This window comes from Larus michahellis, chromosome 1 (assembly GCF_964199755.1).
Source record: "Larus michahellis chromosome 1, bLarMic1.1, whole genome shotgun sequence".
NCBI lineage: Eukaryota > Metazoa > Chordata > Aves > Charadriiformes > Laridae > Larus > Larus michahellis.
The window spans coordinates 144,867,353-144,892,340 of NC_133896.1; the positions used below are offsets into that span (position 1 = coordinate 144,867,353).

Genomic DNA, 24,988 nt, shown 5'->3' on the forward strand with positions numbered 1-24,988 from the left:
CCCCTGTGTCAAAGCAGGTAAAATGTGCTGCAAGGCCTTTTTTTCCCTAGGGACCTCAGGCTTCCCTTGCAGGAGCATGAAGGTCTTGTCACAGCAGGCTAAGGTGGCTCAAGATTACACTGTCTCATCTCAAACTGCTCCAGGACTACAGATCTCCTGAGTCCTGGAGCCCTCTTCTGGCAAATTTGTCTGAACTGATAATTAGCTTGGAAACACCAGCCAAGTGATTTCTTTGTTTTGTCTTGATAAGCAGCTGTCATCGATGCCTAAATCGGTGATGTCCATCTGAAAATTTCCATACACTGTAAGGTATTTCTAATACACTTCTGACTTGCAGCTGTCTGACAGAAAAAGGTCTGTGGGAGTTAAAAAGAGAAGATAGAGTACATCGCTCAATGTGGTAATTTGGATGTAGCACAAGGTCTTAACTGTGAACGACAGGCAGTGCGGATAAATGCAATGTTTCACCTTAGCTGGTTTCAGAAAAACAAAATTAATCTGTCCTAGTCTTTTGGTCATTTTGTTCTCAGTTGCAAGATGAGCAGCAAAAGTGTCATGCTTTGTTTCTGAAATCTGATAACCACAGTACAGGAACAAAAAATAGCAGCACAGCTTTCCCAGCAATTTCCAAGAAAAGAGACAAAACCCGATTTGTTCAGATAAAATCTCCCAACCAAAGGCTGAATTTTCAAGGATTTGCCTGCTATCTTCCTAATAAATATCCTGTGTGAAATTGGAGTGTGGTTTTTTCCTAGGCCTTTTTCCTGTTCCTTTACTACTCTCTTCATCCTTCTTTTTCTGTTTCCGAGTATGTATATTTATATCACAAGTACAATAATTTAAAGAGCTATTTAGATGAGGCCAACTTTGGGCCGTGGTAAGGAGCATTTAAATTAATGTGTTTGAGAGTCTTATTCTCAGTGGAAGTCTGGGTATCTCACTTCTTTGCACAGAAATGATTTTGTAAGTTTCTGTACTTTCTCACATATAGTTATCAAATGTTTAAAATCTTCAGTCCGTATTGTTGCAATGATATAGAATTATTTCAAAAAGGAAATAATGATTTTTCGCAAATGTGACCTCTGCAGTAGGGAAAAACAAAGCAAAACCAAACAGTGTACAGAATGAGTTCCCCAGCCTGCACTGGAGACATTTAACTAGGACTGTGACCTTTAAAAAAAAGAAGGGAAAAAAAAAGCCCAGAAGATGAAAAGATGGGAAGATGTGTTGTGAATATGTGAATACCCTGTAGCTAATTCTGTATCTGGTGAACTAAAATTATCTTTTTTTGCCTTATAGGTTTTTTAAGTACTGGAGACCAAGCTGCAAAAGGCAATTATGGATTGCTTGACCAAATCCAAGCTTTACGATGGATTGAAGAAAATATTGGATCTTTTGGAGGAGACCCAAAAAGAGTTACTATTTTTGGATCTGGGGCGGGAGCTTCCTGTGTCAGTCTCCTGACACTCTCTCACTATTCAGAAGGTAATAATCTTAATCTTCTGAGCAAAGCACTTTTTTTTTTTTTTTTTTTTAACATTATAGTGTAACAAAAATGGATATATCAGGTAGGCTGAATTAGAATTACTGGTCTGTAATTTTTTAAAATTATCTACTAGTTAGTATTCTGTATTTTTGTTAGTCAAATATTTTTATATGAAAATTTAAATGCTATTATAGCAGAAATTTCATGCAACAAACGCCATGGGCAATATACTTTTTCTAACTTTATCAACAGTCTCCACTGGCTCTTCTAGCAAAGAATATGCCTTAATTAAAATGGAAAGGGGCAGTGACCTTTTTCATTTTCACACACTCTTGTCTATACTCCTAATGTGTATTTAGATGCTTCCTTACTTAATAATAACATAACTTAACCTTATTAAAAAAAATGTGTTCAACTCCCCACAAGTACTGTGTGATCCCACACGGAGTTCTTAAGATTTTGGTAAGTGTTTGAGCTGTGGGATTTCTACCCTCAACACTTCACCTTCCAAAAAAAACAACCCAAGGATGTACAGCACCAGTACCGAAACATAAAAATTCCCGGTGGTAAGACGAAATCTACAAAGAATTTATAAAAGAAGACAAGACCAAAATATCGATTGTATTTATAGGTCAATGCTACTTTTATCACATTAAAACAGACAGATATCTATGATCTATGGCAGAAGACTAAGCCCTATCAAGCAATTGTAGCAGCGCTGCTGGTAAACATACCCTATTTGGAAATGCACAGAATTATGCCTGATAATTTAGTCTATTGATACAAATAGGGTCCAGTGAATAACTGTTGAGTAAGCCATGACAAAATCAAGCAGATGGAACTATAAAAAACTTAACTAATCATGTAATTGAAATTTTGTAACGGGTGCAGTAAGTAATCATCACAAAGGTATATCGACCACAGCCAGTTTTTCCCATAAATGCTTCAAGGTCTTTAAATGTTTTTGTAGCTGTTGCTGTATTTGACTTTTCAAGAGCTTGACAGTAGAAACCATCTGCAGAAGAGGCCCAGGTATTTTAGTTTAAAATAGGCCATTTTAGTGATCTTACCAGGAAAAAACAGATCGGGTGGATTCACCAGCAAGCTCCAGTTGCTTTTCAGTGTTCTGGTGATACAAAGAAGCTCTTCAGTCTGGGTCTTTCATCTGTCTTTATATTAATACATATAAAACAACCAGAAAAAAAAATATTGGATCTTGTCTCACTCTCTTCCAATGTAAATATATCTTAATTCAACATATAGGCTGTACTAACACACACACACACACAAAATTCAGATGGTAAAGAAAAAATTATGTCAGAGTAGAATACTCAAGCCTATTAAATTGATTTTAGCAGAGCAGATTTTTTCAAATTATGATGCATTTCTTCTGTGAGGGAAATGAGAGTGTGTAATTTTCATTTGACCTTTAAACTACTGAAGAGCGCATTTATAAGAGTCATTTACATGGCGAAGAGGATATGATTGCTTGTAGCTGCCACTACTTTAAAGAATTTTTTACAGACTACTACTGTGCTAAAGCCAGGGACTTCCATTAAAGATGCAAGAAAACTGCAGTACAAGCATGAGTTTTGTTCTCGAAGCAGAAAACCTTCATGCTTTAGATGTGTGAGCATCAAGAAAAGAGAGATTTTAATTAGTAGCCTGTTAGAGATACTGTAAAAAGGGAGGAGTCGGTAGAATATATGGAAATTGAATTGAAATTTAGGTATATGCATCTTTTAGTTACTGTACAATTAAAGCCTTCTTTGCTTAGTGAAAGCTGCTTTTAATTTATTTATATAGTTTTTAATATATAATCGGATTTGCATTTAAACAATTTGCACCTGCAGGTTTGTTCCAAAAGGCAATCATACAGAGTGGAACAGCCCTGTCCAGCTGGGCAGTGAACTACCAGCCTGCCAAGTACACTCGGATATTGGCAGATAAAGTGGGCTGCGACATGCTGGATACCACTGATTTGGTTGAATGTCTTCGGAATAAGAATTACAAAGAACTCATTCAACAGACCATTACTCCAGCCACGTACCACATTGCCTTTGGGCCTGTCATAGATGGAGACGTGATTCCAGATGACCCTCAGATTCTCATGGAGCAAGGGGAATTCCTTAACTACGATATAATGCTGGGTGTAAATCAAGGGGAAGGTTTAAAATTTGTGGATGGCATTGTAGATAATGAAGATGGTGTATCCCCCAATGATTTTGACTTTTCTGTCTCCAATTTTGTGGACAATCTATATGGTTATCCAGAAGGGAAAGATACACTGCGAGAGACCATTAAATTCATGTACACCGACTGGGCAGACAAAGAAAACCCCGAAACAAGACGGAAGACCCTGGTTGCTCTTTTTACAGACCATCAGTGGGTTGCTCCGGCCGTTGCTACCGCTGACCTGCATGCTCAGTATGGGTCTCCAACATATTTCTATGCATTTTATCACCATTGCCAAAGTGAAATGAAACCCAGCTGGGCTGATTCAGCTCATGGTGATGAAGTTCCTTACGTGTTTGGGATTCCTATGATTGGCCCGACAGAACTGTTCAACTGCAACTTTTCCAAGAATGATGTCATGCTCAGTGCAGTAGTTATGACATACTGGACTAACTTCGCCAAAACTGGGTAAGTTTGACCTCCAGCATTCCTTTTTGTTGATAACATACTCCTAAAATAGTCTGTATCCTATAGCAGTGGCTTCAAACCCTGATCTTGCAGCAGTATTATAGCACTATTTGCGTAAGAGAGAAGGTAACTGGGGCTTATTCATATTTAATAGATTTTTAATTAATGTGTTCCCTCAAACTCTTTTCTTCCAGTAGCTCAGTGAGAATAATAATGCATTTTATTTTTGATTCAAAAAGTAGGGCAATTATTAAGACAAAGCATGTCTTAGAGAAAAAGCATCACACTAAGATACGGAAAAATCAGAGGCAACATGTCTGCTACTTGAAGAAGGAACTGTCAGGCAGATAGCACTTATCTGCTACAAAAGAAAGGAAGTTTGTGTTTTTAGCGACCTTCACAGGGATGGGAACTCAGGGAGGGATTGGAACAGAAAGGAGGACGCTGCACTGGAAAGATTTTTTCCCTCTGAGGCCTATAATGGCAATAATAAGTACTTGACTGGAATGAAGAAGAGACTCAGATATAAATTTTGCTTTGAGAAGGTTAAAAATTTAAATTAATTCTGCTTATAAAACAAAACAAAGACATCAGTGTTTTGCTGAAATGGAGTTGTAAATACCAAGTAAAGAACCCTCAAAGCAGCTTAATCTGTGAGCGCTATTAATAATTTCTATTCTCTTCCTATAGCATTCCTTTAAAGAGTATTGCAGTGTTTTACTTGAGCAGCAAGAGCTCTTTTGTTAACCTTGAGTCTTCGGTACTGAATTAAAACAAAGATACTTGTGGCACAAAGGGGCTATAAATCTTTCCAATGAATGTTTAATGGCAGGATTGGGCTCTGGAAACTGCAGCTCTGCTGCACTGCAGTGAATGGTATGCAGCTATAGAAGAAAAATTCAGAGATGCCTAGTGTGAAATTCTCAGGGGCTTCAGCAGCTCTTGCAGCTTTTAATGAAGCCAAATGACGTTCGAGGGAGAGAGATTTTGCAGCCTTAACAAAAACCTTGAGCATGAATTGAGTAAAAACCAAATGCTTCAGGTCAATTTACAAGGCAAAAGGAAAGCTTTTGTTGCACTGCGTTTTAGGCAAACAGACACTTTTGCGCGCAGAAATCCCACAGTACTGCAACAATAGTGAATGAACTGTGGAATATTTAGATGTATTTGGCAACAAGAAGTCATCAGTACCGGGATGGACAAACTTCAGGACGAAAGCTTGGTTTATGGACACAGAATGCCACATGCTGGCTGTACTGCACACTCAGAAAGATGATTATGCCCTCAGTCTGTCTTTATTTGTGTAGATGAAGTGCCACATATACATAGAGGACTTCAGATCCTCATGTATATACATCATTGAAATTATTATGGAGATGCAAGATCTCCACCGTCTCACTATTATTTAAAATTACTTTATGACTATTCCCTGTAGTCATATTTAAACAATTTTTGAGGCTGACAGGAGCTTCTCACAGCCCCAGCTGCCACCATTAATCGGAATTGCAAGCACTTTCCAGCTGTTGCTACTTGAAACCTAATTTCAGCAGGCTGTACGTGCCATCACCAAGTTCTCTGGTTATGAACCCATTGTCATACTACACCTAAAGGCACAACAAGTGTTTTGGGAGAGCCATTAGTCATTTCTGAAACTTCACCACTGTTGATGAGGCAGGAGTGGGATGTATCTTCTGTTACAAACTTGCCCCTTTATAGACAGTCTGAAAGATGTGTCATTAAAAATGACCTCTAGCTGTAAAATATCAGTTTTCACAAGGAAAGGAAAAGTGCAACCCAAGATGCATTACCTTGCTGGTTTTTTTCTTTGTTTACATGAACAATGATTAATTTTTCTGGATAGTACAAGAGAATACTTGGAGGAAAATAATATTTTAAGATTACATTTTCTTTGCACCTCTGGTCCCTCCAAGGGAAAAGGGAATGTTGTAGCACCTCAAACCTAGGGCAACAGGGGACATACCTAGGGTAACCGTTCTCCTCTCTACCCTCGCACATGCAATCTGAAATCCATGTGCCCACTCAGGTCCTCCAACTCTCAAAAAAATGTATATGGTTCAAGACTGTGCTGTTGGGGTCTTTGTTTTGTGTTTTTCCCACCTTTTTTTTCAATTGATTGTTTCCCATCCTTATTCTGATAGACCTTGGTTTTCTTTGTGTTTGTACCCATGGCAACACCTATGAAAAATCTGTTGACTGCGAGAGTTTATTATTCCACATTTCCCTGTAGGTGACCCTTGAACATTAAAACTGCAGATTTATTTATTTAATTTTAATGTCTCTGACACTTTTCCATCTTGATGACTTTCCTACAGAGGCTGCATCCAGGTACTTATTGTATAATTACAGCTCAGGTGGTGCATCATTCTGATGGACTGTGCTGGGCTTTTAACTGACATGCCACCTGCTGCTAAAAAACACACATTGCTTAATGGGCCTGCTGCCAAGACTGGGTTTGAAGGGCAGGTCAGTCCTGTAAAATCACTAGGTGTCAAAGACACAGCATAAGGCACAGTGCTTTTACTGTGTTTTACTTTGAAGTCAGTTACTGAAGCAAGCAAATAGGAGGTGACAATAAAGTGACTGTTTAATGGCATATGGATCACGCTTGGAATTAATACTTGGAAGCTGTGTTTTGCTGATCCTCCATTTTCTGCCTTGCTATAACTTTTTTTTCATTAACAGTCATTTTGGCTTTTCAAAACTATGTTTCTAACATGCCTTAGAAATAGAAAAGCAATTTGTCACAGAGTAGGTGTGAGAAACTACATTTGGGCTACAAAAATGACATGAAAATATGGCTTTTGATTCCTCTATGTGCAAAACTATGTGTGAGAGCTTCATTAAGAGGTACACTTAAAGATTCAGTCTGCTGCCAGTAGTACTATCCTAACTGTAATGGTAATTTTATATGCTCAAATATTCTCTTAATTAAAGCCATGTTACATCCTTCACAGACACATCAGCAGGGGGACAGTGAATGACATGAGGAGATGTGTGCTAATACTTCACAGATAGTCTGCCAGCTACACTCTTGTGAAGGATTTGAAGTTTAATAGAGTATATATAAAGCCATGCTCTCATTGGAGGCGCCTATTGGTTTTCTAAAAATTACCATCTTTTGAGGAGTTACAATACTCTATTTTTGCTCCCATCTATCCAACTCTACTGAGGTTGGTGATGGGAAAGATAAAAGCCTAAAGGATGTATCCTTGTTTTCTTTGTAATTCGGATAAGCACTCCTGAATTATTTTACTACCATTGATTCTGAAGAAAAAACCTCAGTTATTAAGGATGTCTGTGTTTTATATTTATTTTGGCTTTCGAATTAAAGACACAATTAAACCTACAATGATTAAAGTGTGTTTTCAAATCAATTCTCTGTGAACTCCTTTATGAGGCTGTTGCATTTCTTTTTGATGTTTTCATCTGAAGAAATAACTGTCTCCAATGGCCAATCTGTGTTAGTCAAATAAAACTTACGGTTTGCTTCCTTAGTAGTTATAATAGCTGACTGGGAGCATGGCAACAGTGGGACCTGGTGATAAGTGAGGAAAGGAGGCAAGGGAAAATATGCCTGCGTAACAGTGCTTCAGGTGGTAATGGCTGTACCATTATTGATACTGTGACAATATGAAAAATCAGTGGAAGCATGAAGAAATGTCACACAGTTTTTTAATATATATATTTTTTTTTTCCATATGGAGAAAAGAGGACTGCTGAAAGAAAATAAATGATCAAGGGGCCTTTCAGTGTTTTGGAGAATGACTTAGTATGTAACTGTTGACGTTTTGCTCTCCAGTGAAGTTAGAGAATGACACAAGAAGAATAAAACAATTTAAGTGCATTAAAGTAACAGTTCCATTGTCCTGACTGATCGTTAATGCTCTCGCAGAAGTAGTTAAAAGATGAATGGTATTTCAGCATGTTATATGGAATTCACGATAATAGAAAACTTCTAAAGAAGTAAAGCTTTTGACACCGCTTCCAACAGCATTCCTCTGGACAAACTGGCTGCTCATGACTTGGATGGGCGTATGCTTCAGTGGATTAAAAACTGGCTGGATGGCTGGGCCCAAAGAGTTCTGGTGAATGGAGTTAAATCCGGTTGGCGGCTGGTCACAAGTGGTGTTCCCCAGGGTTTAGTACTGAGGCCAGTTCTGTTCAATATCTTTATCAATGATCTGGACAAAGGGATCGAGTCTGCACCCTCAGTAAATTTGCAGATGACACCAAGTTGGGTGAGAGTGTTGATCTGCCTGAGGGTAAGAAGACTCTGTAGAGTGATCTGGGCAGGCTGGATCGATGGGCCAACAGTATGAGCTTCTACGAGGCCAAGAGTCGGGTCCTGCACTTGGGTCACAACAACCCCATGCAGTGTTATAGGCTTGGGGAAGAGTGGCTGGAAAGCTGCCTGGCAAAAAAGGACCTGGGGGTGTTGGTTGACAGCTGGCTGTATATGAGCCAGCAGTGTGCCCAGGTGGCCAAGAAGGCCAATAGTGTCCTGGCTTGTATTAGAAATAGTGTGTCCAGCAGGACCAGGGAAGTGATTGTCCCCCTGTACTTGGCACTGGTGAGGCTGCACCTCGAATACCGTGTCCAGTTTTGGGCCCCTCACTACTGGAGGGACATTGGGATTCTGGAGCGAATCCAAAGAAAGGCAATGAATCTGGTGAAGTGTCTAGAGCACAAGTCTTATGAGGAGTGGCTGAGGAAACTGGGGTTGTTTAGCGTGGAGAAAAGGAGGCTGAGGGGAGACCTTGTCGTTCTTTACAACTACCTGAGAGGAGGTTATAGTGACGTGGGGTCGGTCTCTTTTCCCAAGTAGCAAGCCATAGGACATGAGGAAATGGCCTCAAATTGCGCCAGGGGAGGTTTAGATTGGATATTCTGAAAAATTTCTTCACTGAGAGGGTTATCAAGTATTGGAACAGGCTACCCAGGGCCGTGGTTGAGTCACCATCTCTGAAGGTATTTAAAAGATGTGTAGATTTGGTGCTTAGGGACATGGTTTAGCGGTAACTTGGCAGTGCTAGGTTAATGTTTGGACTTGATGATCTTAAAGGTCTCTTCCAAACAAAAAAATTCTTTGCTTCTAGGATTTCCCATCATTCTTCCCATGCCAATATCCCCAGATATGAAATACTCAGTTCCCTCATTTGCCCTCCAGGTCAGCTACCAAATCACCTTCTGAACAGGAACGTGTGTTGCTCTCCAAGCAGCATTCATTGCAGACACATTTGCTTTATATCACCTGAGAAAAAATCAATGAACACCAACACGTTAAATTAAGTAAAACGTGTGGAAAAAAAGTGACAGATGAAATCAGATGATTCTGCACGTTAATAAAAAAATACCTTAGATAGGACAAGAAACACCCTCATATGGTCTTCTATCACATGGAAGAGGAGTTCAGTCATTTCATTACGGGGGCATTTTTGATGGAGTAGCTGTTTAAATTAGGTGGTGAAAATAAATAATTGGAATGCAAAATGAATAACAACCATCATCAACTTTGTTCTAGCAATAGGATGAAGAAAAAACAAAAGGCTCCCTACCAACTAGTAGGATTGGGAAACAAGTTATCTAGTCCCTATGAGAGCCATTACTGGAAGAAGTACAGAACTGAAAATATATTTTTCAGAGTATATTTTTGCCAACAGGATTGCAATGTGTTTTTAAAGGAAGGTCTCCTAGCAGCCTTTTGTTCTGAGATTACACACTTGAGCCTCAAGAGTGTCCAGAAACACAAAGGTGATGTGAGAGGCTAGAAAAAGCAAAAGGAAATGTGAAGTTAAAGTAAGAGATCAAAAGTTTTGTCAAACATCTGATTCGGTAGGAGAAATGATTTTATGTACATTTATATTTCATGCCTATATATAATACTGGAAAAGTGTTCATAATAGGATAAGCTGCCCAACTTCTCAAGAAAAAAATTTAACATGTCATAAGTTGCATCCTTATGATTTTATGAATAGTGTACATAGGAGGAGGGACCAAGAAAGTAAAATTCTTCTTATTTATATCCACTGAATATTTTTTGGTAAATTATCATTAGCCTGTAAAACCAAGATGCATTATTAGATCCTCTATTTATGCCTGGACGTAGTTATTCCATTTTCTTGTGGGGAAAAAAAAAAAAATCATTTAAATGCCTTTGCTCCAAATTCAGAGAGAATATTCAGACCATTTATTCAGTTATTAAGTAATCAACCCTAGAACTGATGCCAATGGTAGGGTTCTGATACCCTCAGCAAAGAAATTACTTGTAGGGTTGGCTGATTTTTTTTTCTGTTCCTTGTTTCAATGGACAGCTTCATGTCCACACACTGCCATGTAAACAAATCCTGAAATACAAGACTACCCTCATGTAATTTAATTTCGTCTCTTGTGTTTGGAGGAGGTGGCGGCATAATTGTCTATTCCTAATAGGTATAGTTAAAAAGAAGAGATGGAGGTAGATGGAGGTATTTGCTGTCATTTCTATAGGGCCATTAGAAAAAAAAAAGAACTAAAAAAAAGTGCACGTCCAGCTTTGTTTGTTGAAATGAGCGCTCAGCTTCTTCATCTTGAGTACTGTGTATCAAGTGCAAACTCATTTACACGAGCTAGCTTAATTTATACATCTTCTGTAGGACTCTTCCCAGAGTCTTTTGTGGTGTGAATCAAAACAGCAAGTGGAGAGAACACAAGATGTATTTTGTGGTGTAACTCTTGCAGGATTTTAAGTTGCTGACAAGAAAAATGCTTTGCAGTTCTGGAACCCCTAGTTTATATCTTATTGAGATGGGAAAGATTTGATACAGTACAATATTAAAAAAACAAACAAACCATATAAAAAAACCCTGGACACCTAAACCCCCAAGCATAAGTAAAACACAGTACCAAAATTATATAGAAAAAAAAAATCTTCCTTTCACTCAAAAAAAGGTAAGATAATTTTTTTTTCAGGCAAACAGATGAAAACAAAAATAATGAGATTATTAAAGTTAAATTGGCAGTCTGGTTTATGAACTAAAGAGTAGCTCTTTACAAACAGAAAAGGAATGCTAAGAGAGGCAATCATGTTCATGAACTTTTGAAAATGGAAAAAGAAAAAAATTAAGATGCTTTAAAATATGTAGCAATGGGTCTTGGTATTCCTGTAACATGCATAACAGTATATTGGAAGAAAAGGAAAATATTAGAATCATTTTCACAGGAAATAAAATAATGCATATGGGAATGGAAAGGAGAATGGAAAGTTCTCGGAGAAAATGAATCATGTGCTCTCAGTATAATATATCACAAAGTCCCAGAAAATGTGCTTTGCTGTAAAAGAAGATTCAAACTCATGCCCAACAGAATATTAAGTATTATTAATTTTGCATTTCTATATGTTTTCATGCCAAGAGGAAAACATATCTGTGTAAGGTTTACTGAAATCATAAGGGTACATAGACACATTTAAATGCTTTTTGTGCCATTGGTTTGTCTTTATTCTGAACCTATAAGAAAAGAAAAAAGAAAAGATGGGAAAAGTATAATTTCATTTAAATATTTGGCTTACCAGTTTTGAAATTATCTCTGAGTAATATACTACTCTTAGTTCTACTACTACTTAACTACTATAAAACACATTGATCTCAGCTAATATATTTCTCATCCCTACAAACCAGGACAGAATTAAGGCTCACTGTCTTACGGCCAGTAAATGTAGTTATTTAGTAGCAATGAGCACACAGAACTTTCAAATAGTAATCTCCTAATGCAAATTAAGATTTGTAATATACAAATACTTCAAAGGCTTCTCCCTAAAGTAGATACTTGAATGAAGGGGGACTAATAGTTCAGTAAAGGAACACAAAGAGAAATAGTTCCCAATTACATGTATTAGCCCTGCTACTTTGTGTTTTAAAGTTTTTTATGTAATATACACAGCTAGTATAAATTCTTATGGTCACATGGACTTCCAACATTGCCATAGGGATTAGATATCCATATTTACTACTTACAGCAGTGGAACTAGTGGTATCTTAAGCGGTAAAGTTAATATCAAACACTGAGAAGAGCTGAACCTACACCTTTACTATGGGGAAAGGTAGTTGTTACCTATCTAAAATAGCTTTGGAATATGATACTGAACTTCAGATGAGCTTTTGGGACCTGAAACACAACCCTTTCTTTGTTTTCATGTCAAAAAGTATTATAGTGTCTGAGAATCACTGTACAGTAAGTAATTTTTCTTTTGTTTCTTTATTCTGTTGTTAAGTTTGGGAGTTTTTTTAGCTTCTGCTTTTAGGTTATGTTAATTATCAGATAAACGGTTAACTAAAGGATAGAGGGGGTTTTGGTGTTTGCTTTTGGTTTTGTTCTTTTTACTGACTATAATATTGCTTGTTTTTATTTTTGTAGAGATCCAAACCAGCCTGTTCCACAGGACACAAAGTTCATCCACACAAAACCCAACCGCTTTGAAGAAGTGGCCTGGTCCAAATACAATCCTAAAGACCAGCTTTATCTGCATATTGGCCTGAAACCCCGAGTTCGTGACCACTACCGAGCAACAAAAGTTGCTTTCTGGTTGGAGCTAGTACCGCACCTTCACAACCTGAATGAAATATTTCAGTACGTTTCCACAACAACTAAAGTTCCCCCTCCTGACATGACATCATTTCCTTATGTGACGCGACGTTCTCCTGGTAAATTGTGGCCAGCCACCAAGCGTCCAGCAATGACACCTGCCAACAATCCCAAACATTCAAAAGACACCCATAAAACAGCTCCAGAGGATACGACAGTTCTGATAGAAAACAAGCGAGATTACTCCACAGAGCTGAGCGTCACTATTGCTGTGGGGGCATCCTTGCTGTTCCTCAATATTTTAGCTTTTGCTGCTTTATATTACAAGAAGGACAAGCGGCGTCACGAGACTCACAGGCGGCCTAGCCCCCAGAGGAACACAACCAATGATATCGCACACATACAAAATGAAGAGATTATGTCATTGCAGATGAAACAGCTAGAACATGACCACGAGTGTGAATCGCTGCAGGCCCATGACACACTGAGACTAACCTGTCCGCCTGACTACACGCTTACTTTGAGAAGGTCCCCAGACGACATCCCGTTAATGACACCCAACACCATAACCATGATTCCAAATACATTAACAGGAATGCAGCCTTTGCATACCTTCAACACCTTCAGTGGAGGACAAAACAGTACAAATTTGCCCCATGGACATTCGACCACTAGGGTATAGCTCAGCCCTTCCCCCTGTACCCTCACAAGCCACTTGGAAGAAAGAAAAAAAAAAAGAAAAAAAAAAGAAAAAAAGAAGAGGAAAAAGTTATAATACCATCAATTGAACACCTTGACAAAATCTAAAGTAAAAACAAGTAAAAGAGAAGGACAGTCATTATTTTCTTACTGATCCTTCCCACAGAAACTCTCTCTGATGTTAAAGATCAACTACAAACCCTGTGAAATGTGAAAAGTGTACATTGCTGTTACGATACTGCTTTAAGATCTCAGCCACTTTGATTGAGAGTTGAGGCCAGAAGAAGTCACTTAAAATGGTGTTTTGAGTGTAGGAAGCAAAGCAGAGTCTTCTGGAACACAGAGACAGTGACTGTACAGGTGTTTTGGTTTTGTTTGTTTTTTTTTTTAATAAATAAAATAATTAAAAAAATTCTTTATGTGCCATACCATGAATGGCCCTTGTTAAAACAAAGACATCACCACGGGCTTTTACCCAGCATATGAAGCTGTAATCCAGACGGGGGAAATAGAATTTTATTATTAAAAACAAAAATGAAAAAAAAAGAGGAGGACTGACTATGCAGTAAAATACGTATAGTTCTGTGCAAAGAGATGACTTGCCAGCCTGAACTATATTTAAAGATACTTTGTAAAAATGTACATAGCTGTGAGTTTAAAAACAAACAAAAAAAAGAAGCTTTTATTGATGTTTTCAGTTTGAAAAGAGCTTTTAGAAAGATTGTGCATTCTGTTGTGACCTATGTGTATATACATTAGTCATATCACCTCTGTTTCCTCCAAGCCCAAAGGAGGAATTTCTTCTTAATTACTAGTGGTAAACAAAAAACATGAGTTTTTTCTAACATATTTCATTTATATGAGGCCATGGTGTCATGCAGAGGATACAGTTGTCTGTGTGACCTGCATATTTTCTCTTACAGGTTACACTAGTGCATGTTAAAGTATTCATAGGAGATTGTTGTTCTTTTCTGAAACTTTTTTTTCTATAATTTAATTTTGTGTTAGCCTTTCAGCAATGGATTGGAAAATGGAGGAAAAAAAACCTCAAAAGAAAATAATTACTATTTTAAGCTTGTTGAACTGAACCAAGAAACATCCGATAATATATATTCAAAGTCCAGTTTGTAGTTCTTGGTTATTGTGATACATTAGGAAGAGTTTTGTGCCCTGAGAAAAGCAAAGAAAGCCTGTGTTTTGGTCAGCCTTTTCTGAGGAAACCTAGCTCTATATTCACCAGCGTTGCAGCGGAATCTCAGTTGAGAAAGCACCTTCTTAGCTTTGCTAAATGAAATAAACCCACAATCTGAAAGTGGGGAAATGGTGGGTTGGTTGGCTGGCTGTTTTTTAAAATGTTCCAAAATGATCAGTGTGTAAAGAACTTCTCTGCCCAGTATCCTGTTTTGTGAGAGCGTACCTGTCAGAAAATACTTTTTTTGCTGATTTATTACGCAGCAGTCCCATAGTCAGTTAACACTGGGGAGAGAGAAGCAGAGATGTCATCAGCTGTTCTGCGTCTGAATAAAAGGGAAAATCCCAGAGAGCATCACTCTCGGGAAGGGCAAAATTCTTAGCTGATTATTCCCTTCTGCCTTTCCTTAACTAGAAAACAAGGTGCCAAGCAGAGCTACCAAACAAAGCAACTTAGCGGTTTGATTCAAACAACTGATTTGAATGTGAAAAGCTAGAAATAAGTTCTCGCAGATGAAGATTGCTTTATATTTTGTCTTTGAAAGTTACTCCATCATCGAGAGATAGTAACCAAAGATATTTGAACAAATTGGTCTGCACTTGAACATGATTATCCCAGATGTATTTTCTATTATTAACTCACGACTAAGCTGCATCAATATCATACGTCCCATAAGTATCTAACACAAGATGCCTTGTACCTCTTCTTATTTTCTATGCTTTTTGTTTTCTAATAAAATGTCTTGGAATAGTCACCCCTACAAATAAAATCAAAGACAAGGTGATTCACTGAGGTCTATTCATCTGCACAATTCCTTGTTGTAGCAGGCAGTAAAACAGATTCTGAAGGAAAGAAATAAAAAGAAAGTTAATGACATGATAAAAATGCAACATGTGGCTGATATAATCCTTTACCTGTAATAAATGTGCTATAAACCTGACCTGGATGCTCAGGTTGGAATGTGATGAAGAAAGAACCCCAAAGTACAAGTAGTAGCAAACGGAAAACTGTTGATTTTTTTTTTCACTGATCCATCACATAATGTTGAGTAACGCTGACTCTATACCAGGCCATTTCCACCACCTATGTAATGCCTCAGCTGAGATGCAGCAGTTCATAACTCTTTAAAAAAAGGTTAAAAAAAAAAGAAAAAAAAAGAAAAAAAAGAAAAAAATAAAAAAAGGTAATGATGCTTGGCATCATAATCAGTTGGGTATGTTTGTAATGTGAATTAAAGTATTTGTTTAGTACTTCCAATTGTCTTCTGCTAGCAATATGTACAGTACTGTGTCAGGCTTGTGACATTTGGGTAAAAAAAAAAAGTTCCTGTAAGTGAATGATTTTAGCTTTTGAAAGTAATTACAATCAAGTTGATTTAATAATTTGATACATCTGGACTGATGTATGATTTATAGAGGGAACAGATTTATAGGGTCTTCATAGAATTCTATATAATGATATCAAAATATACTTTGCAAACTGTAAAAGAAAAACAAAAGTTACTTTCCCAGGCTTATATTCTTGACCTTAAGAGGCACGCAGGGTTTAATGGTTTCTTCTGTTATTGGTTTGCAATTTTTTGTTTTTTGCCTTAAGTAATGATAGAAGATATATATGGCTGGACACATATGTATAAACTTTTCAGCAGCATTTTTAATAATAAAATATCACAGTATTTTCTAATGCTTTGTGCAAAGAACTACGTGTTCATCCTTTTGTGTAGAAAGTCTTTCAGAGGTCTGTTTTCTGCCCCATCTCCATTTCATTATCTAATGTAAACAATGCCTTGATACACAGTACAAAAATATTAAAATAACAGAGGTTGCACTTTGAAGTTAGCATTGAATTTTCATGGCTTTTGTAGTTCTACAAGCCTGCCAGTAAAAGGAAAGAAACTCAAGACAATGAAGATATAAGAGAATAAGTTCCATATATTTTTTACCTGTAAGCACTGCAACTCCCATTGAAGCAATGGTTTAATTGTTCTGTTAGTATTTTCTGTAGCACTGAAAAAAAGCTTAAGAAAGCAGCTTCCCATATTAGTGTGTGGCTTAGCAGCTGAAAAATGTATCTTCCAAATTAGGGATCAAAATAATTCAGATAAACCTAATAAATCCAGGCTCCAGAAGTAAAAATACTTTTATTTTATACTTAAAATTTAGATAAACAATGAGTTTTGTTAGAAAAAAATATGTAGGAGTAGCAATATAAGTTACTCATATATATTTAAGGGATTTACATATATTGCAGGTACATTAATATCATTCTTCCTTCAAAAGCCGAGTAAGTAAATACAGTTTGTTCTTTTACACTGTTAAATTCCATTTATCAGCAAGGTTTCCTTTCACTGGAAAGGTACATAGACGTTTCAGCAATTTGGGATGGGTATTGTTTGCTTTCTGTAACTATTCTGCTGAATAGAGGTACTAACAATAATGTTTGATGAATTTTGAGCATATTATTGAAGAGTATTTGCAAAAAGCAAATTCTGAATGATTCATATCGGATTTTTGATATGAAGAATCAAGCTTCTGAGATAGAAACATTATGTGCCTACTGACCTAATCAAGCAGCTTGAATTTTGAATATGAAATTTGTATATAAAGCTTTTGCAAATAAACTGCAGATTTAGAATTGTTCAGCAAATATGTTTAATTACAGGTACACTTTGAAATTCCACAGCTTGCTCTGAGATAATTCATACACAAGAAAAGGGGTTACAATTGTGTCATTTCTGTGAATCATTCACCTTAAATTGCTGGGTGAACTCAATAAATCACCTTTTTTCAGTTAATCAATTTCACATTAAAAAAAAAAAAAAGAAAAGCTTCAGAAGTTTGTTCATGCTAACTAAATATTGTGTTGTTTTATTTCTTAACTGTCTGAAATATAAATCTGCAGATTAGAATGTTCCTATTTTGACTTTGCGAAGAGTATGACAACTTAATGGTATTTAATATCACGTAAGAATCATATGAAATAATACCATCACGATTATGTGCTTGTCTCAGATTTGTAGTTTTACATTTGTATTATTTAATTATTGTCAACTGTTTCTCGTATTTTCATCTACAGCTGTTTGACATCACAAACCTCATCAGCCTGAATCCCTCCAGAGACCATTAGCAGCTGGTAAAATCTGGGATTTCCATCCCACTAGAAATTATGATATTATGTATTTAATATCATAATATGTTAAAATGCTTCTCAGCACCTCAAATTAGACTGAAAAGCAACCTTTTATTAATGCAAATGAAAAATAAGGAAGGGGTTTGGAAATGTCTAAACATCTTGTTTGAGCTGTAGCATAATAAATAACATTTCACTTTGGGATGAAGTTTTGATTCAAACTATTTTGTTTGGTGTTCCACTGTGGCCACCAAGGTCCTTCCTCACTGTGTCTTCTAAAAGTTATATGTTTTAAGGAAGTTATGCTTTCTCAGTTTTTTGTAGCCCACCCAGTCTACTTCATTCAAATTTTACTGTGGTAAAGAAACCCAGATCACTCACAGATGACAATCCAGTCACAAAGTCCAGACCAGAGAAAGAATGTTGTCATAAAACAAGTGAACTGCAGCTCCTCTGAGACACAGTGGTAATTAAGGAGAATATGCATTAATATTCCAACTAATCAAACGTAAAATAAGCATGTAATAAATTAGGTACATTCCATTTTTTTCAATGGAAATGTGACAAATTTTTGCAATACCTACATTTTCCCAACTTCATTTTCCACCCCTTTCCCACAAAGAATAGCAAAACATTTCCAGGAAGTTCTAGTAATTTCTGGAATATCCACTTATGTAGATGAGAAATGAAATAGTTGACATCCTTCTATTTTCCCTCCTCCATGAAGACCCTCAAGTGCTGAAAGCATAAAAAGTTCTTCCTCTACTGCCTTTTATCAGGGATTATGGGTTACCAGGATGCTTCAGTGTAGTCCTATTCCCAAGAGTCCAGGTTTAAATGAAGAGCCAGACACAGAACTGGCATATACTGACTTTGACTTAGATTAGACAGCAGAGTTATGTTTCTCTCCAACATTCAAAGATATGGCACAAAAATATAGTGAACTTTATCTCTGTTTTGTTTTAAAAGTATTGCATCTCCAGAGACCACTTCCTCTTTTCTCAGCTTTTGATGTCTGATGTCATGTTTTTTGCTGTACCTAACTCACTTCATTTCATGTAATCTCATATTTTTTGTCACTATTTCATCAAATACTTCCTTGAGAGGTACTAATATATTACCATGTGGGTTTTATTGCTGTCACAACAGTTAAGTTTGGTCCTAGATTTGTTCCATCCTATGCTGTATGACTGTGAGAAAGCATTTTTCATCTGTTATTTTCCTTGCTGCTTTTAGTGTTAAAAAAGTTCCACTGAAGAAGTGTTTACATAACAATATTCATCATCCTTGACATACATCAATCTCTATGGCTGTCTGCACTTCGTGCCAGACCAACAGCTTTGGTTTGGCATAGTGTTTGCCTTAGAGGGAAGTGTCAGCTTGGAGCCAGGCTCTTCTGTTACTCTGCAGTTTACAATATTGTTATTATTCAGTGTTGGCATTCGTTTCTTCTCTATATTGATCTTTAATCAAAGATAAATTAAATTAGTCTGTCATGGTATCCCACAGAAAGATTTCTCAAACCCTAAAAGGTCATTGTTCTTAATTCTTGTTTAGATACAGCTAAAGACACTGTATCACCAAAACACAAAAACCTTTCTAAGCCATTCATATTTCCTGATTCTCCTATCAGAACACACTAATAGGGTGCTGGCATAGTTAGCCTTGTATGACAGGAATTCATGGTATACTGCTTTTCACTTGGTGGGGACTTGTTTCACATGTCTGGGGAAATAAATACAATTACCATTTTCATGCATTAAAATTTCACTACATCATGTAAACAAGACCCAAGGTAAAATTCATAGAAGCTGCAGATACTGAGGATCACATTCCAGTATCCTGTACTGGTGGTTATTTTTTAAAGGCAACGATGTGCAGGTTAATAGAGAGCAGCTGCATGATTGCTTAGTACACTTCAGTCACTAGGTATATCGCTTCAGAACCTAGAGTGGAGTTTGTGGATCTCAGGAAATGAAGATGATATTGCAAAAGTAGTTTTAATGGGATTTGTGCTTTCAAGAATGCCTATAAGCAACAGCAAAGAAACTGCAGGAAGAAGGGTTTAAAATAAATAGGCATCAAATGCAAATTGTTTCTAAATTAATTTGACAGGAAGAAATATGATACGATTGTGATATGATACAACCTTAAAATAATGTGATGGATTTCTTCTGTGTGAAAGGCCAACAGAAAAAGGTATCTCAAAGGATACATTTTTACAGCGACTAGTCAAATGAAATCAGTACAGATAATGAGATTATAATGGGACTTTGAACAGAAACTTTGTGTCATAATGCTATACCATATGGATTTAGATATGTTGAACATAATCTACAGTGCTCATGTGGGTATTGAGAAGTATAAAATTAGATCCCAAGATGCCCTACTTTAGCCAGATAATAGCGCTGCCATGGTAGATAATACAGGAAAGTAAAGTGTGCGCTTCTGTCAGGGAATAACAAAAGGAACACTCTAATAATTTTATTCCAAGAAAGACAAAGTGCCAGACTCAATAAATAGGGAATAATGACAGTACAAATCAGCCACAGGTCCTGCCTGAAGAAGCACCTTGCACGTAGAGGCCAACAGAGGGATTATTCTCTAAATCTGCTTTTTCCTCACTTTCCTGTTGCAGGGTAGGGGACATGGGGAGGGAAGTTCCCCAATAACCCCTGGCCTTTGAGCCCTCAGAAGTCACTGACAACTGGTATATGTTAGAGGTCCCTCTAAGCTGGAGGTGGGACCAAGAAACAAGGAATAGGAACTGTTTGGTGGTTGATAAATTTTTTTTCTTTTCTCAGTGAAGGACAAAAAGAGCAATGTGTGCCAGCTTTTCCCAGTACTCAGGGAGGACCAGCCAAGCTCTTTACTCAGTTTCCTGTAGGGCTATCAGCTGCAAAAAAGTAAATGACAGCACTCAAGGAGCATTGGTTAATGCCACTCTCTCCCTCATTGTAATGAGCTTATTGAAAAATTTTTATGCTGCTCCCCAGACTGTAGATTCTGCACCATTAATTTAGCAGAAAGCCAGTAAGAGTAAGAATGTGATTAAAAGTTAATCAAATAAAATTTTCACTACCAAAAATTAAAGCTCCAGCATATGTAAGAAAAGTAATACTCAGTGTTGCCTGAATCTTGTGATCTAATTGCAGATGTGTCATCATATTCCCAAAACAATCACTTACAACAAAAGATTTTTGATGGAGGCATAAGGTAAATCATTAGGTTTATATGCACATAGCTAGGATACGGTGTTTTATTTGCAACAGCTCTGCAAATTGCTGCTTCAGTAAATAGTAAGTATGAAGTTACTTACCTTTTCTTGCTGAGTCTGTGTGATGTGAAATAACACATGTCAAGGACACGTGGAACAACTGCCAACAGCTCTCAGACCTGCGGGAACTTTGGACAGCTGGGACCTATATTAGGAACCTGGTCTTCAGCTCCTGCTATGAACACACCATCCAGACCTTACGTGTAAAGAATTTTCCTCTGGAGAACTGTTTCATCCTCCAGAAGGCTGCCATGCAACTAGGGGCTAACATGAACTGAAAACAATATCTCCTCAGGGTAGTGATAATATCTCAGTGACTGCACTGACCTCTGCAGAGAAGGTTGACAAGCTTCGTTGGTACTCAGGACTTTACTAATAGATGAACAATAAGAAATGGAAAAACCTATTCAGTAAATACCATGTGAGAGAGAATGCCAACCACAAAACAGAAATGCTAATAATTTCTATTAATATGATCACTGTGGTTCAGAAACACTTCAGCAATTTCCAAAAATTCTTATGAATCTGGCAAATAACACTTAAAAATCTGGAGACTGCAGGTAATCCTGGAGGAATAAGTATACACCAAAAAGCACAAATGTGTGCATTTGTATTAATGTACACATTTGTAGTAGGGAAAGGCTGTGGATGCTGTCTACCTAGACTTTACTATAGCTTTTGACACCGTTTCCACAGGATTCTCCTGGAGAAACTGGCTGCTCATGACTTGGATGGGCGTATGCTTCAGTGGGTTAAAAACTGTCTGGATGGCTGGGCCCAAAGAGTTCTGGTGAATGGAGTTAAATCCAGTTGGTAGCTGGTCACAAGTGGTGTTCCCCAGGGTTTAGTACTGAGGCCAGTTCTGTTCGGACGAGGGGATCGAGTGTGCACCCTCAGTAAATTTGCAGATGACACCAAGTTGGGTGAGAGTGTTGATCTGCCTGAGGGTAAGAAGACTCTGTAGAGTGATCTGAACAGACCAAGGCCAATGGTATGAGCTTCTACGAGGCCAAGAGTCGGGTCCTGCACTTGGGTCACAACAACCCCATGCAGCGTTATAGGCTTGGGGAAGAGTGGCTGGAAAGCTGCCTGGCAAAAAAGGACCTGGGGGTGTTGGTTGACGGCTGACTGTATATGAGCCAGCAGTGTGCCCAGGTGGCCAAGAAGGCCAATAGTGTCCTGGCTTGTATTAGAAATAATGTGTCCAGCAGGACCAGGGAAGTGATTGTCCCCCTGTACTTGGCACTGGTGAGGCTGCACCTCGAATACCGTGTCCAGTTTTGGGCCCCTCACTACTGGAGGGACATTGGGATTCTGGAGCGAATCCAAAGAAAGGCAATGAATCTGGTGAAGTGTCTAGAGCACAAGTCTTATGAGGAGTGGCTGAGGAAACTGGGGTTGTTTAGCGTGGAGAAAAGGAGGCTGAGGGGAGACCTTGTCGCTCTTTACAACTACCTGAGAGGAGGTTATAGTGAGGTGGGGTCCGTCTCTTTTCCCAAGTAGCAAGCCATAGGACATGAGGAAATGGCCTCAAATTGCGCCAGGGGAGGTTTAGATTGGATATTCTGAAAAATTTCTTCACTGAGAGGGTTATCAAGTATTGGAACAGGCTACCCAGGGCCGTGGTTGAGTCACCATCTCTGAAGGTATTTAAAAGATGTGTAGATTTGGTGCTTAGGGACATGGTTTAGCGGTAACTTGGCAGTGCTAGGTTAATGTTTGGACTTGATGATCTTAAAGGTCTCTTCCAAACAAAATGATTCTATTATTCTAAACTGATCATAATTCTCTATTTTGAACTCAAGATCTGACCTCATCTTTATTTGTCACCTGGAATTATTTGGATTTATGCTTTTTTGCATAGTTGGTGGGGTTTACACATTCTGAACTTGTAGGGTTTCACTATCATCTCTGCTTTCCTTAAAAATAGAGTAATTAACCCATGAAAATTAACACATTTTAGCCATCTCAGTGATTGCCTGAAGGAGACAGTAAAGATGTTTTAAGAGACAACATGCTTGAGCATACAGCTTTTTACAACTGTCAAATTCTTACTGATCTTATCATTGTTAGCCTTCTTTCACGTTGTCCTGATGATACCTTTATGACTAGATAAAATGGTACTGTCCCTTTTAATTTCACAGGAACGGGTGCTTTTGGGATGAAGCAGATGACTAATTATTACTTTCTCTATTGTTTTCTTTTTCAGCTGTTAAGAAAACAAAATTAAGGTATAATAGGATTCTTTTCCTTCTTGATGGGGTGGAGTCTCATCTAAGTTAGCATTTCTTAAGGCTAATTTTTTCTTCAGGAAGAAATAAGAAACTTATAAAACAAACGCAAACTGATTCAAAGAGGTAAACGAGAATGTTTATCTTTTTTTTTTTTTATGAACAAAAAAAACCAAACTGTATTGCTTTTAGTTCTGGGATTATTATATGCTCCCACAACTTTAACAATTGATTTCAGACCAGTTTCAGCATTGCAAGATTTGAAATGTTGTGAAAACATTGAAACAATATAATTTTATGGGATATTTAATTTGGGCAAAGAAGGTTTTTGGTAGATATACCACTTCAAATATTTTGATAGGCAATATGACAATTTATGTGCAAATAAAGAACCTTTGTAGGAACTCCTGGTAACCGAGGCTTTTTGGATCTAGAAGGCTACATATTTAGGTATCTGGGATGTATTTCTACACCTACCTATATGTGCAGATATAATTATGACATATATATATACAGTTATTATCTGCTTCCTCGCTGCCAGGTTTCAGCTATTTTCAATTATTTACGAGTCACAGTATGAAAAATACCAATGCATTTCACAGGTATTTTGGAACTGGTCCTTTTAAACACTTATTTTTTTCCAGCTTTTGCTCAGAAGATGCACACAAAAATGTAACTGAAGGAAAGGTGAGAAGATAACTTATCTTGTCTATTTTCATTTACTTGGTAAAAGTAACTCTTCAGCTGCAGCAGTTCTGTTGCAGAACCTAGTCCCCAGTTTTTCCTCGGAGAAAAAGAATGAATCCCATTGATCTGTGAAAAATGAGGTTACGGAAATGTGGGTAAAAGGAAGTGATGCAGAATGGACAAAGCCAAGTCAGGAGGATGGCAGGAGCTACAGAGGAAACGTGGCTGTAAACCAAGGACAGATGAGGAGGAGCTGGGAAGTGATCTGAGTCTGGATTGACTGAACTCAGAGGGAACTGAGAAGAAGAAAGGTATAAACCAGAAACCAGGAAGAGAAAAGAACCAGAAAGCACCTAATACTGAGAATAAAAGTTCAGAAAATAGTGCACAGGACAAGGAAGTAATACTGGACTGCCAAGGTGTGTTTGCATTAGTATTTTTGTTTGGATGAGGAATATACTGTTAAAGAAAAATCTCACAATCCCCATTTATCAAACTTTCCTCACAAACTAAACTTTCGTGAGCATTACAAGCAGTCTTGGAACAGATGAGCTGGATTCCTTTTGCATGAAGGTAAATACTGAAAGATATGATCTAGGAGTGCACCCCATGCCTCCAAGCAAACCACTGAGATCTGTGGATGCAAGCCATTCTCTGACACTTCCCCACAGTCCTGGCACTAGTCCTTGTCCCTCTTGTTTTTAACAGGCTAGCAATTTAGCAATACGGCCTGTAAATATAAAATTATAGAGTTTTCCCACTGCATCAAGGCTAATTCATCCTGCTGTCTAAGTTCAGTTCATGGTGCAGTGCCTTTGATTTCAGTCCCAAAATGCATCCTACACTGCCAAGTCCTAAAACAATTTACAAAACACTTACTCATTTTTAAATTCTGCTCAACACTGTTAAAAAGGGAAAGGGCAGATCCCACCATTGACTTTGCAAAGCAGATTATACTGACAAAAGAATATTTTTTTTTCTCTTTTCTTTCAAATAAAGCAGGCACACATTTAATAGTAAATCTAATTCTGCTCCTGGTGGTTTAACGATTCAGCAGTCCACTG

General features: G+C 37.6%; 1 protein-coding gene across 4 annotated transcripts in view; it reads left to right on the top strand.

Moving 5' to 3' along the window:
• The window catches only part of NLGN4X (neuroligin 4 X-linked), a 187,161-nt gene extending 170,886 nt beyond the window's left edge, over positions 1–16,275 (top strand). For all 4 annotated transcript variants that reach the window (XM_074607004.1, XM_074607035.1, XM_074607025.1 and 1 more), the window contains 3 exons: positions 1,300–1,485; positions 3,340–4,129; positions 12,542–16,275. In XM_074607004.1, the coding sequence (XP_074463105.1) occupies positions 1,300–1,485; positions 3,340–4,129; positions 12,542–13,391 (1,826 nt within the window). In that variant the 3' untranslated portion in view covers positions 13,392–16,275. The remainder of the gene's footprint in view (positions 1–1,299; positions 1,486–3,339; positions 4,130–12,541) is intronic.
• Positions 16,276–24,988: the final 8,713 nt, after the last annotated feature.